At 49.6% G+C, this 14,992-nt stretch overlaps 1 protein-coding gene across 5 annotated transcripts in view; it reads left to right on the top strand.

Moving 5' to 3' along the window:
• The window catches only part of CADPS (calcium dependent secretion activator), a 194,854-nt gene that overhangs the window by 175,186 nt on the left and 4,676 nt on the right, over positions 1–14,992 (top strand). For all 5 annotated transcript variants that reach the window (XM_032193989.1, XM_032193988.1, XM_032193987.1 and 2 more), the window contains one exon: positions 922–1,029. In XM_032193989.1, the coding sequence (XP_032049880.1) occupies positions 922–1,029 (108 nt within the window). The remainder of the gene's footprint in view (positions 1–921; positions 1,030–14,992) is intronic.

The following is a 14,992-nucleotide window of genomic DNA, read 5'->3' as shown; positions in this document are numbered from 1 at the left end:
GCGGCTGACAATCGTATCTTGCAGAGAAACGATAACTCTGTGATCTGAGGTAAATCACAGTAATGGAAACTAATGACACTAGTTATTAACAAACTTACAACGTGCCATGGAAATTTAAGATTTTGTGGCAGCTCTTGTAATGACTCCTGTTACAGTATTTTAATGGGTTTCCTTTGAGGTAAGTTGGATTTCAATGTAACAGGCGATACGAACTCGAACAGGAATTGTTTTTAAGTGTTTTCCCCGCAGCCTGCCTCAGTTCCCACTTTCCGTGCAGAAATGCTGCTATCCCCTGGATCTTGCAGAGCTGAATTCCTGGCATTTAGCAGTGCCCTGACCATTCCTGTAGACGTAAATCCCTGACATTTACCCAATTTCTCCCTAAGAGCAGCAGTGTGAGCTGAAGGCAGGGTCCGAGCAGGCGAAGCGGTGGGATTTTGGCATGCCTCCTGCAGCGCCAGCTGCTTGCTGCTCACATCCCCACACCTCGGGAGAAAAAAAGTGAGGGCAGCTCTGGGCTTTCTGCCTTCAGAACCCAGAGGGCTCGCGTGTGGCAGGTGCCACGAGCAAGCAGCAGATCCGCAGCCCGGCTGTTTGGCTGATTAGGTCAGCGGCACCGAGCGTAGCAGGAGAGCTTCTTGGCATCGGCGTGGTGAGGGAGAGCTGTGCTCTGACTGCTGCACTCTAGGCAAAAGAAGAGATGGAGACAGTGTCTCTGCGTGGTCCTGTGCTTGGCACAGGGCTGTGTGGGGCACACCGTGTCCGTTCTCACCACGGCAGGTAAGGAAGGGGTGAATTGCACGAGGGCGGCAGGAGAGAGACAGAGGAAAAGGAGAAGCAGCGCTGAGGGTACACGGAGGAGCTGCCCCTGCAGCGTATTCACGTTTCTCTTTCTCTCTTCTTCTTCTCTCCCCCATGCAGAAGCCGGGGATGGATGTTGCTGATGCCTATGTGACATTTGTCCGCCACTCTCAGGATGTCCTGCGTGATAAGGTCAATGAGGAGATGTATATAGAAAGGTTATTTGATGTAAGTAAATGCCTTCTCCTCCTTGGACACCAAGCAGGAGAGACCCAAAATGTGACAAAATAAGACAGGAGGATAAGTCACATTTTGAGAAAATTTATTGGTTTTAGCTTTAAAAAATAAATAAATCTTTCCTTTCTTTCTGACTAAGGCTCGTATCTGCTCTCTGCCTGCTTTAAATCTCTACTCTAGTGTACTGTGTCTTGGTCTGTCTGTGCGTGGATTTCAAGGGAACAGCATCTTCTAAAAGAGCCCTCACTATGTTTAAGCTTGTGGAAAATCTCTCGTTAACAACACATCTTGGTCATTGTTCTCGTTGTTAAAATCTCAGCCAGTTTTCTGGCGGATGCATTTGCTGAGGACCATCTCCTCTGCACATTTTGCAATGTTTGTCACTGACAAGCACTCCAAAGCTGACAGCAAATTAAAGCATAGTAAATTTAAAAAACTAACCAAAACAGAGCTGGTTAGGAATGGACTTTCACATTTCCAGATGTCCATGCGATGGTGCCTGACACCAAAGGTCAAGTTCAAACATGGTCTCCTTGGCAAAAATGGCGTGGCAGGAGGCTGACCTAAAGGTCCAAAGTTACTTTTGTTGGCATGAAATAAATGAATTGGACTCTAGGAGAACAGTGACCTGTGTTGCCCGTTTGTTTTGGATTTGGATGCATGTTAACCAGTATATCTGTTTCTGCTGCTCTTGTTGTGTTACAGCCTTTCTGTCCTTGTAGCTGTTCTATAGCCAAGGTTTTCTGCTAATGGCCAGCCTGTAGCATTAGTGTCTCAGTCTCTCTTAGGGTATCTGTCCATATAGCGATTTCTGTTCGAAGCAGCTTCTGTTCCCACTCTCCTTCCTTTCATCTCTCGGCAGTGCCATCTCCAGCTCCCGGCTCTGGCACTGTAACAATCTGACTCGCTTTCTCTACTCGCTCGTTTGCTTCCTCAGTGTGTAGGGAAAGCTGCTTTCCTTCCAATCAACCTCCTCTTTTACTCAAAGCCTCTCTTTCTGCGCATCCCCTTTCCCTCGGAAACCTCTTCCTCCTTCTTAATTCCCACTCTTTCTTTCCCCCGCACCCTATCGGATTAAAATGGAACTTATCTCTCATGTCAAATGTTTTATCACATTATATCAAGTGGCATGAATTAGAGTCAAATAATCTTACTGTGTACATCTACTAGCATGACCCATATCCACTGAGAACGCCTCATTCATGCACGGAGCACGCCGCTGCCTCCCCGGGCCCCTCTCGGGAGAGTTCGCAGCGCTGAGCACCAGCCGCACATCACCCATCGAGCAGGCAAGGGGAGGAACAAAAACCAAAAAAAAAAAAAAAAAATCAAAACAAAACACAAAACAAAAGACTGTCGCTTCCATCTGCAGCGGGCCTGCGAGTGCACTGCTCGTTTGTGGGGAAATTTATTCCGCGAGCAGTTCGATTTCCAGAGCTCATCTGGACTGTTCTTTTCAATGCCCACACTGCCTTTTCCCTCATCGGTTTCCTGTGATTCACAGTTGGTGTGTTTATACCCTTTGGGCCATTATTGCCGATTTTCCAAAAGCTGTAATTAGCGCAAATATTGGTTTCAGTTTGATCAGTCCTTAGTTTTACCAAGGCGCGTTTTAAGCAAATTAACGGTTGACAACAACAAAAAAAAAGAGCAGCTACCTTGGTGGAAAGCGAAAAGTGCAAAATCTTTCCTTCCCTCCCTGCTGCCCACAAATTTCCCTGGAGTGAGACAAGGCAAGGTGGGACCCGGTGCTGCCAGCCTCCCTCTTTGCAGGTGTTTTGCCCACAAAGTGTGCTCCCTCCAGCGGGGCAGGCTGGGGGCCCTTGGCTTGTAGGAGGGAGGGGGATGCAGCCAAGGAGCCCTCAAGCTCTGTAGGTCTCCTTTCCCTACGGGGTTTTAGGCACCAGCTATCTTTTGAATAAGAAAGAGCAGAGCAATGGCCAAAAATGCTATTTAGGATGCTGAATTACTCTTGTGTCGGGGTTGTTCTCGCTCCTTCCTGTAGCTGCAGAGCAATCCTCTTAGCTGAGGAGTTTCTCCAGGCAATGAGATTATTGGCACTTCAGAGGGCACCTCCCCAGCTGGTTTAGCACAGTGGTGCTGCTTACCCCAGCCGGGAGGTCAGTCCTGTCGGGATGTCCTCTGGCAAGGTGTGCTCCAGCGGCAGGTAAACAGCTCCAGAAAGCTCCTCTGGTCACAGCGTAGGGCTAAATCACCTTTCTGTGCCCTCTGGGAAGGACTTCAGATTTTTTTTTTAGCTTAGAGTAGTGGAAGGGCAGCGTTGTGCAGGGTGAGGTTGCCTCCTGTGTGCTCAATGGGGTTTGCAGTCCCGGGTTATTCCCGATCCCCCACGTCCCTCCGCAGCCCTGCTCAGCATTTCCATTCATTTCCCCTCTTTGTTTCCTCCCCGCAGCAGGGGCTGCAGGGTGCTCGTCAGGCCATTTCCCAACAGAAGCTGGGTTAATGCATATCTTTTGGCATTTGATAGCATTTTTTAGCTCAGAAGCTCTGTCTCCTTCCCCACACCCTTTCCCCTTTTTGCACCTGCCGTACAGGACTGTGCCCTTTGGAGGATAACAGTGTTTGGGGAAGATTATTGTAGTATTTTTGTGTGGTCTGTGTGTTAATCCTCTTAATTCTGCAAATTAGTCAGGGTTGTTGGTTTTTGTTGTTTTTTTTTTTATCCCCCCAAAATAGAGTCATCATCTTAATTTTAAAAAATCTGTATTCTTGGGATCATTGAACGAACAGATTGATCGTGGAGTTCTGCTGGTAATCAAAACCTAACTAGCTTTTTGGCAGTGCTGTTTACTGCAGAGTAACATGACTTATTTACTTGGCCTGGCTCACTAATTTGATAACATTTAAAGCTAAAACACTGTAATAAGACCCGTTGGTACGGAGCACTGGTAACAGAAGAGTTTAAGAATAGCATCGTGGCATGCGTCCCTTCCCCGTGGTTCTGTGCATGTCTGTGTGCTTTGTGATCTGAACCACTGCGAGGCTTTGCATGCGGCACAGACGGATCTCAAGCTCTCCTTAGTGCCTGATGGAGAGCACAATTTTATCCCTTTTTCCCCAGAAGGATGGGGGCTGACATGCGGGATGTGGCTGCTCGGAGGGACGATCGGACAGGGGCAGGCAGGTGTATTTTAAACCTGGAAAAATGCCTGCAGAGGGATTTTGAGTCTTCAGACCAATCCTGCAAAATCCAGCTCCCTGTGGGCACTCATGTTTGGTAGGATCAGAGTTTGTGCATCCATAATTTTTGCTGAAAGCAGCAGGAGTTTCACTTGTAAAGGCTCTCTTTAGTAGAAGTTATTTATACGTGCGTACGTGTGTGTCTTTACACATGCCCTGAGGTGCACGCAGGATAGATTTCAGCCCGCCAGAACATATGTGATCCAGGGAGTGAATGACTGACTAGTAGCTAGTGTGAATGCCAACCTTCCTTCCTGATAAATTGGTAAACACTACTGTAAACCAGAGCAGAATAGCTCCTACCCGGTCGCAGGCAAGTATCGTGTACGCAAAAGGCTACCGAGCGCTGCGTGAGCTGCCCGAGATCCTGCGAATTCCAGCATCCCGAGGCAGTCCCGAAATAGCGCAGATGGCATTTTTCTCTCTGATGATTAATTCAATATCTTACCGAAAAAAACAAAAACACGCTTTTGATATGAGAGATCAAAACACCCAGAGAAGCTCCTAAGATTGCGAGGACCTAAAAAAAAAAATTAATTTATTTCTTTCCTCCTTGTACTTCTTGAAGACACCAGCCTGAGTAGAAGATAAGGATTAAAACAGATGTGCTTAGTGCCAGTTCATCTGCTTAAATCTAGCAGTCTCTGAGATCAGTGATTAAAAAGCCATCTCCAACTTTGATGAAATCCACTGCCATGGTAATTCTGTGCCTCTGATAGCTTTCTTATGGGCCTCACGTCTGCCTAAACCGGACATAGAAAACATTTCACTGGAGATGATACATGGATTATATGGGTCAATTATACACTTAATCTGCCTGCTGGGGATTAAACGTGCATAGATTGACCCTGTGTATTTGGCTTGTCCTTGGCAGTTATCAGATCAGGGAGGTTGCCTTTACCAAAAAGTCTGGTAAGAACTTAATCACGCACTGATAGCACTGCTACCGCCCGGGGAGGCGGCAGGAGTTGCAGCACCGAGCGCGCTGCTTTCTGCAGAAGGCGGTTTTACCACTTCACTGTCACTGTGTATGTTCTGCTTCCTCGAAGGTCTGTGTCACAGCCGGGATAGCAGACGGAGCAGTTCGCATGAAACAAGCAAGCAGGTCCCTCTGTGTCTGCAAGACGAAGGCAGTTTTGTAGCTCGGCGTCGGGGTGGCATCGGTGGGATCCAGCCGGGGCGCTGGCCAGGTCCCACCCCTAGGGCTCAGGTGGAGGCTCGGGCAGGTGCTGTGCTCAGCAGGGTTGTTCAGGCAGCAGCAGTGACTTCCCAGGGTGACATCCAGTGCTTTTCAGTTGCTTTTCCCCAGCCAAGAGCCCAGCAGGAGCACTGGTCCTGCAGTCACTGCTCGAGGCTGTCTGCTGGTAGCTGACTTGGGAATGTCAGAGGCCGTGAGCATGCAGGGAGCCCCGTGGGTCTCAGTCTTCACCAGCATCCTTATACAGATGTCCGGGGAGCTGGCTGGGCACCTCTCGCTGCTTCACTGGAGGATTCAACAGCAGCTCAGCACGTTTCAGTACCCGCTGTTTGGAGGCTGCTATCACACCTGAGCATCCAGGAAAATTACCCAACACAGGCTGACAGCTACATCAGTTAATCCAGCGAGCCCTGTGCAGGCAGCCAGGCATTAGCCTGGTCTTAAAATCGAAGCTTTGACTTCAGCGGGGTTACCCACTCGAATTTTGGCAGCTCCTTCAGGGAGTGCTTGCAGGATCGTGGCGTTTATTCGGCGCATCAGCCTCGCGCTGCACAGCCACATGCCAGAAGAGCGCCCTTCTCGCCCCACCTTCGCCTTCCCGTCCTCGAGCCCAAAAGCCTGGCCGTGAGTCAGCGGAGCTACTCACTGTGAGTTAGGATTACTCATAGGAGGACGGGTTGCAGGATCAGGGGAAGAACGGATATCAGGCTGCGCGCTGGGCTCGGCTCTCATCTGAGAGCTGCCTGCAGCCGCGCTCGGCGCTTTCTGAGACAGACAACAACCCGCTTCCCTCCTACGCAGCTCGACTGCTCATTAGGGCACTAACTCTCTCCCACTCCCATCCTGATATGGCCTCCACTGAGCTATTTCTTCTTCTTCGCTGTTTTTTGCCTTTTTTTTTTTTTTTCTTTCCCCTGAGTGAGTTGTGAAACGAAGACAATTAGCAGAGGGATCTCGAGGAAGCGCAGGGTCTCGGCAGGGACCTGTACCTGTGCTGCTGGAATTAAAAAGGCTCTGAAATTGTGATGGCGATTTTCCGTGTATTTTCAGGGAGGGGGACAAACTCCCTTTGCCTTGAGGAGGCACAGCATGCACCTTTTGCTCTGGCTGCCTCTTTTTCTTCCCCCGTCCCTGTTGGAGCAGAGCTGAGTGTGGCCATCGCCTGCATTGCCCTCGTCCCGTGCGGTCCCATCCGAGAGCGTCCTGGCAGCAGGCACACGCTGCGAGTGGCCTCTCCTACATCCCCACCACTGCATTTCCTTTATGAAGTGCTCCTTTAAGTAGGCTCCGTGTAATTTATTGTGGGGAGAGTCTTAATAAAATAAGTCCTAGATCTGTCACTGGATTTTAAATGCTCGTAAGGGTTTTTTCCTCCTAAATGTCTTTATCAGAACAGCTTTTCCTGTTCCAGTAGACATTTGGTTGAAGACAGTTAATTTGATTTCTTTTCCAGAGGAGATTTTCCATTAATCATTCTAAGAAGGCAGACTGATTGCTCCGTTGCTCTGAGGTCAGCACAGGCTCGCTGGCATGATCCACACGGCACTTCAGAGCGCCGGAGAGCTCGGCTTGTTTGCGTTGGGGCAGGCACGGAGCACAAGGGCATTTACTCCCCCCTAGCAGTGAGTACCCCAGGCAGATTTAGGGCAAGAGGTGTGTTGCAGGGAGAAGGCATACTCCATCCGTTTGCCTAAAGGGACCGGCTGTGCATACAGGGGAGCGCGAACAGCCCCATGCTCCTGTCTCCTCGCTCTGCAGCCTGGCCCCACGCAGCCCCTGCTGTTGCTGCACCAGGCAGCAGTGCCTGGGGGATTAGTTGCTGTTGCAGGTCGCTTTGCTGCTCTTGATCTGCAGCTTTTCCCTTTTCCTGTGCTGTTTCACCCTCAGCCAGGGCTTATGCTGCCAGAAAAAGGCTCAGGGAGGGAGCAGGTCCCCTCCATCAGGAGCAGAGCTGCTTCCTCCTGTGCCCACAAAACCTCCAGGGCTGAGATACCCGGGCAGCCACTTGCTGCTCTGGGGAGTTTGCAGGCTGTGAAGGAGCCAGCTGAAGTTTCCCACATCCCACTTTGGGACGGCTTCTGATTCGACCTAATAACAGGTGTAATTAAAATACTCCATTTTAGGACCGGAGTGCACCTTGTTGATCAGCCCTGCACGCAGCGGCACAGGGATAGCATTGCACTCCCAAGGCCCTGCAATCAGGACAGAAAAAAAGCAGCACACTGTGTGGATACGGTGTTATACCGCGCTTCTTTATATAGAAACCTGGATTTTAACATGTCAACTTCATTTCTTTTTTGAAAAATGGAAATAAGCAGAGAATATTTTACAGGTTAAAAAAAGTATTTGAGCACAGGCATCCGTACAGAAGTGGCTTTGCATTGCTTTTGACACTTTTCAGCAGAAGCTCTTTTATTTAGGAAAACTGAGGTCTGCAGTGTCCTGGAGAGCAGCAGGTTTGGGGTTTTGGCTGACAGCTCTGCAGCGAGTGCGGGGCACGCTGCTGCAGAGGGGGAACCAAGGACCCCAGTGCCAGCCCCACACCTGGAGCCGGTGGAGGTGGGTCCCCTTAGAGCCGGTCCTATGCATGCAGGCACGGGGCTGCTCTGGAAGAGCAATATATCCCCAGCTGCAGCTGTCTGCTGGTCCCTTGGTAGCTCAGGCTGGGTGCAGAGCTGCCATGGGCGAACCTAGCATGAAGTGCTGGTGTTCAGAGCAAGCAGCCCCTCAGCCAGCCGGGTGCGTGGGGTTGTGGCTGTGCAGAGCACGTCTGGGGTTACCTGGTGCTGCACGGCACCGAGTGCAGGGAGCTCGAGAGGTGTCATCCCTGGGCTTGTTTCTCTGATGGAGACCCTGGTCCCGCTGGCAACACAGATGCCCCATCCTCTTTCTCCCTCCCCAGAAAGGAATAAAATGCTTCAGGGTTAGGAGCGAGGAGAAATTGGCGGCGAGCAGCACGCAGGATGAGTTGTGTGCAGTCTGAAGCCGTACCCACGAGGGGCTGACCCGCACCCCGGCCCCCATGGCACGGCCGTGCCCGAGCCCCTTCGCACCCGGCGTGGCACCAGCTGAGGGTGAAGCGCCAGCCTGGGGCTGCCATCCCCGAGCAGTGGGTGAGCGCAGGTACCATATGTACTGCAAAAAGCGTGCGGCACTTCGGCGCGCCCGGGTCTGCTTTCATTCTGAATTCTCTTCTCTGTTTGAAGGCAGAGCTCTTACGCGATTCAAAGTTTTTTTGTGGTTTATTTTTGGGAAGAGAAAGGGGAAAAAAAAAAAAAAAGAAAAGATAATGTAATTCGGTGATGCCATTTGCATCCTAGACAGATGATGAGGCGCTCTGGCTAGCAGCTTAACCCTATTATGCAACGCTGGGACTGTGACATTATTAAATAATACTACAGATTATTTTAATATCGAGCCCCTTTGACTTTGTAACTCCCTCGTATAGCTACGTTGTCAATGTGAATGAAATTTCACGGTTAACAAATATAGTATAGAGTAAAAGGCATCCAGAAATCACAGGGCTGGGCGGATGCTCAGTACGCTGCGTGCGCCCGTACTGATACCAGTACAGGGACACGACAAATCCGGGGCCAGAGTGGAAGTCTGTCACACTGGAAAAAATGTACAGCCGTTTATTTCGGTAACAGCTCAGTGTGATCCTGACCTGGGGCACTCCAGACACATCCATGAGGTTTTAATAGAATAAAGTAATGTATGTGTGTGTATATATATATATGTTTTTTTTTAAGATCCTGGGGTTTCAAGGGATTTTAATTAAATTGTTAGCACTTTTCTAGACCTCTAGAATTTAATGTGGAGTTTAATATAGGGAGCTTTGATGCAGAAAATAGGAGGCATGTTGCCCCCGTGAGGCCCATTTACCCCCCGTACACTGAGCCATGCCAGAGCAGTGCTGATGAGAGGATCTGCTCATGGGGGTCTCGGGTCCAGAGTGTGTTGGGGAGCTCACGTACCCCAAACCCTTCTGCCCTATGCGTACTGTGCCCAAACAAACCCCACCAAAGACCCTCCGGGGACGTTAAATCAGCACGACGCAGTCTGTTACCAAAACTTAGATTTATTTTCTGAAAGAAAAGATGCTTTCTGAAGTCTGGGGATTCGAGGGAGCAGAGCGGGCTGCCAGCAGACCTCTCGGGGCTGCGCTTTGTGCCTTCGGCAGAGCGGCACGGGAAGGCACACTTCCCAAAGTGTGCCCACTTAAAGCCTTGCCTGCGACAGAAAAACTACCCAGCGAGCAGCCCCATTATGGTCAGGCGTAGTGGGAAGGTACCTGCTTGTTTATTTACGCCCTGCAGATAATGTTCTGCTCTTTTGGAGCCCGTGGCAGTGGCAGGAGAGCAGCTGATAGCTGCAATATTGCTGCGTCCCCGATTGTTTGCGAGCATCCCAAGTTTTGAAACACGCTCGTGAGAGAGGAATATCAGCTTAAGCCTGACGGGCTAAAAAGCAGAAAGCCCCACACGTAAATGCCATTATGCACTTAATGAGGCAGGGTTTCAAAAAAAAAAATCAGCCACACAAGTTGGTTTTATCAAAGAAAATGTATAAATAACAAGCCGCGATTCAAACTGCCGCACAAAGGGACAAGCAGGGAAGGGAAGCTCGCACTTCACTTGTGGCATTCAGATAATAGTATTTGCTCCACTAATCTTTTGGGCTTAGCGATTGACAATCAATATATTATTATCAACAAGCGTTAACACAAACAAAAAGCTTCCATTTCTTTTTCAACCGCGTTCCCTAAGTCCCTTAAATTTAATTAAAACCGGACAGCTCTCCCCGTAGTACAAATTAGAGTTAAAATCATATTAAATATTTGTTCTCCGGGAAAACAAAAGTGTCAGCTTGTGCTACCAGGTTTGGCTGCCTTTTTTTTTTTTTTTTTTTTTTTACACACAGAGGGGGAAAAAAAAAAAAACAGCTACTCAAAGTTAAAATAAAGTCTCTCTCCCTCCCTCCCCGTCTCCCAAGACTACTGTCTATAACATGTTGTTCCTTATAGAAAGTGGGATATGGTGGCATTTGCTTGATTAACTTGCTCGACAAAAGTGACAGCTGCTGTGGGTGCATGTAGCTAAGCTGCACAGCGCAGTTCCGCCTTTGTACATCTGTCAGCAAAAAAGGAGGAATAAAGAGTGAAAAGAGACAAATTGGTCCCAAAAGGCAATCCATTCAACTCAGGAGGTTTGCTCTATTCAAGCACTCGCTGGGAATCTCAAGTGCTAGGTAGCTTATTCAATTTCATTCATTCTTTAGAATGAGCCCACAAGTGTTTAATTTCTTATTCTGTTGAATAAAAAGGGGGAGCTTTTTTTTTTTTTTTTTATTGGAAGCATTAATTGTAAGACTAGCTGATCAATGCCCGTGATATTAACTCATGGCGTATTTTCTGTTTAGCTGTGTGCCGCCAAACTTCGTGCCCGTAGCGCGGCGGGGCCGTGCTGATGCCCTCGCTTGGGGAAGGCCGGGCGCACCCGGCGGCGTCCCTGAGCCTTGGCCCTACAAGACGTGGCAGAGTGGGCCAAATCCTCAGCACCTCCATGTCAGGACAGTCCCTGGTTTGTTACTGACATGGGCAGGATGTGACTCAGATGGATGCACTGAGCCTGTGGGGCTCATTCAGTGCCAGAGCAGGTTTTGTAGCCAAAATTTTGGCCTGCCTCATGGAGGAGCAGGCTCAGGGGTCTCCTCGCAGACGGCGTGTAGCGATGCCCGGAGCAGAGCGTGGTTTTCCTTGAGCTGTGGAAAGAGAAGTTCATGAACAAGTGTGGCAGGGACCGCTGTGTGGGCAGGTCTCAGCTTTCCATCCAGAAAACATGTTTGCCGGGGAGAAATGTGCCTCTCCCTCCTTCCTCGCGTGGCAGAAGGGCTGTGCCCATCTCCGAGCCGCGGGGCTGTGCCTGTGGGGCCATCACGGACCTTGTTAGCACGGGGCTGGCCACTGCTGTCATCCTCTTGTGGCATCTCAGCAAGTTTTTGGGAGGCTCTCAAGTCAGGATTGTGTGCTCTGTAGTGTATGGTGAGGTTTGGCCTCTCCTTTTTTAAAGAAAGGAGGAGGAAACTATTGGCCGGGAGTCTCTGCACTTCTTCCTTGCTGTCATTCCCAGGTTTTTAGGATTGCAATGACTGCAACTGCCTCAAAGCCATTGAGGGAAGGTGGAGAGGAAAGCCCTGGTGGTCACACAAGTCCAGAGGGACAGGAGAGGTCCTTCAGTGCTGCTGTCAAGCAGCCTGAGCTCTGGATGTCAGGCCTGCGGGCAGCTCCGTGTGTGCCAGCGAGGCTGAGTGTGAGCGGGGGACATGCTACAGGGGCAGACCTTGCCAGAGCAGCTCGGCTGTGAGGCACACAGGACACTGCAAAGCTGGCAACCGTGTGTGCAAGCTAAGCTGATCCCTGGACATCACCAAATCCTAGATTTGATCCCAGAGCCTCCTGGACTCGGGATGGACACAGCTCGGTGAGCTGTCGTGTGCCAGCAGCTGTAGGTGCAGCCCCACCACACGTCCCAGCCACACTGCTGGCCTGTGGGCTGGGGGCATGAGGTTTGGTGGCTTCTACTTTACTTTTTTTCTTTTCCCATCAAGTCACTTTGAGAAAGGGCTCTTGCCTGAGAGCAGACTGAGCTTTCCTTGGGGAAATGAGGCCCATAGGATCACACAGATCTCTCTCTCCTCCCCCTGCCCCGTGCTGGCCGGACTGGGGCTGCAGCAGAGGCGGCCTCCCAGCACCAAGCCACGTACCTCGAAACACCTTGGATTCAAGGCTTCATTTCAAAGCTCCCTTTCAGCGTTTCAAAACAAGCCGGTGTCCCAGACAAAGAGAGGGAGCCAGCCGGCGTTCGGAGTTCCCTTGTGCCGTGTGTGTCACAGTTTTAAATAGATTTGCCCTGCTTGGATTGGTTCTGGTTGGAAAGCGAGGGCTGAAATGAGAGGTCACAGGGGAGAGTTACTATGGTAATTGAGTAGTATCACCAGTAGTTTTGCTCTTATGGGCATTAAAGCACATCATAATAGACAAACAACAGTGGTTAAAGCAAGCAGGTAGGATTACTATGTTCTTTTGTCAGAAGTATATAATGTCTTGTAGTCAGTTTTAAAGACTTCTCAACCCCCAAATCCACCCAGCAGTCACCTGCTGAGTAATTTTGTATGCCTAATCTCCAGCCCTTAACTACAAGCTTTCTGCTAATTTGAGGCAAATGGGTATTTTTGACACTAAATAGGGCAGTAAAGAATCCCTGACCTAGAAAAACTCCATTCCGAGGCACTGAGAACAGCAAAATATTCTTTCAGCATCCTTGGGAGACCTTTGCAGTGACATAAAATAGCTTTGACTAAACCGTGCAGCAGCCTTCGATTAATGGTTTGCAGAAACTTGCTGAACATCCCTACTACAACTTCCCCCATAAAACTTGTCACTTCAGATTGCCATCAGCCACCACAACAATAATCATTTCATGCCTATTGCTAATTGCAAGCACAGCTGAGGCTCAGCGGGGTGCTCTTGCACAGTCCCAGGCCTTTATACCAGCCTCAATCTGTTGTATGGCACTTGTTCACACACAAAAAAACTACCAGTAAAGGCAGAAAGAGGCAGAGTCACAGGTTCCTTGTAATCCCTCTGCTACCCTGCTGACAACCCAGCCCTATAAGCATTCCTGGTTTTGTCCCGCTCTTTACAAAAGCTGAAGTGACCTTAAGCTACTAGTATGTAAGCTTTTGAATGCAGAGCACAGCTCCTTCAGGTGCCTTAAGAAGCAGTGTTGCATCTGGCTTACGAGATTCTGTTTGCAGCACCCCTGGGGTGAGCTGCGGCTTCCTGTAACATGGAAAATATGAGTGTGAACTCCAGGTTCATGGCAAGGAACAGGAGGTCAGGCTTCCATTCAGCTCGCACCAAAGAAGACGGGGGTTTGCAGATGTTCCTGGGTATGTGTAATGACACCACCTCCCGGAAAGCGCAGGAACCCAGCACGGGGTTTTTTTTTTGTTGGTGGGTTTGGTTTTGGGTGTTTTGTGTTTTTTTTTTTTTTTTCTTTGAAATGTGCCACACTCAGTGTGTTACTTGAAGATTTATTCATATCAATTTTTGCAATTTATATATTCAGAGATAAACTTGCTATTTCAGCAACTTATTGATCATGCATTTGCATTCAAGAAAGGGGAAAGGAAAAAAAAAAAAAAAAAAGAAAGAAAAGAAAAAAAGAATGAGCCAGCCTATGGCTCTGGTTGGGGCATGGCATGGGCAGCCCTCAACCCAGCCCCATGGTGTGCTTCTGCTCCTCTAAGGCCTGTCCAGGAGCATCCCAGCTGCCCATGGCCACCTCGTCCCCCCAGGTGAGCAGCAGCAAAGAGGAATTTCATCCCTAGCTGTGCAAATAGGGTGCCTGCTTACTGTTCCTGGGCTCTGATGCCATCCTAAGTGCTTTGTGTGCATTTCCCCAGCTGTTACCCAGGTCATGCTGTGCTATCCCTTGCCCCGGGCCCTTTGAGTGAGTTCAGATTATCCGTGGGTGGCCGGGAGGGATGTGAGGTGCCCTCAGTAATGTGTGCATGGCGGGGAGCAATATGTGAAGCTGGGGTCCGTGGAGCTGGGAGCAGTGCTGAGGTTCTTTATAACCAGGTGTGATGAGTTTTGAGAAAATACATTTGCCTCTCTATTAGCTAGTTTAGTGTGCCCGTGCCACAGCTCAGCTGGCGCTCAGACTCCAGAAATGTGCCTGAGATGTGTTGTGGCCCCGTGGCACAGCCTGTGGGCACGTTTGGGCCCTGCCTGCTGCACCTCGTGCATGGGGACAAGCCCCGAGGAACCCCTTGGCCCTTTTGGGAAGGGCAGAGCCGCCCGGTGTCACGCCAGGACCGCGCCGCGCTCTTTTGTCTGAAGCGATCACGTTCCCATTCGGGAGCATTTGGCTTTGTTGTTGTTTTTTTTTAATAATATAATCATATGCAAATGTTATCCTCTTTGGTGGGTTAGTCATGAATCAGAGGGCTCGTGCGTCTTATAGCACATCAACACTAGTGCTAGCTAAAGGGAACATTTAATTTATGGGCTAACTTATTTTTATGAATATGCAGGGCTGAAATTCAGCAGTTGGTGTGTGCTCTATGAAGTGACGTGACGGTTTTGTGTATCAAGATCAATGAATTACACTTTGTCTTTTTTTTTTTTTTTTTCTTTTTTTCATGAAGCAGAAAGTCTTTGGAGTAACTTAGCCCTGGGGAGGAGCAGCGCTCCTTCCACGGTCCCAAAGCGGCTGAGCCCATCTCCCCACAGTTCAGCTACCAGAAACACAACCAAACGTTTAATTTAGCTGAAGCTGAAGGTCTCACAGCGGCAGAATTGTGTGTGCTCATTAAAAGGCAGCTGGACATTATTAGGGCTGATGGGAGTTACGGGACGTGCTGCTGTGGCGCTGCTGTGTGCGAGCAGCTCCCTCAGGTGCCTTCCCTTGGCCCTGCTGAAGTGGGCACAGGCCACGGCATGACCATTGCAATGTCACCTTGCTGATAACCTCTGGGCAGAAAGTG

This window comes from Aythya fuligula, chromosome 10 (assembly GCF_009819795.1).
Source record: "Aythya fuligula isolate bAytFul2 chromosome 10, bAytFul2.pri, whole genome shotgun sequence".
NCBI lineage: Eukaryota > Metazoa > Chordata > Aves > Anseriformes > Anatidae > Aythya > Aythya fuligula.
Note: the sequence above shows the minus strand (reverse complement) of the source record. Positions and strands in the feature narration are given on the sequence as shown.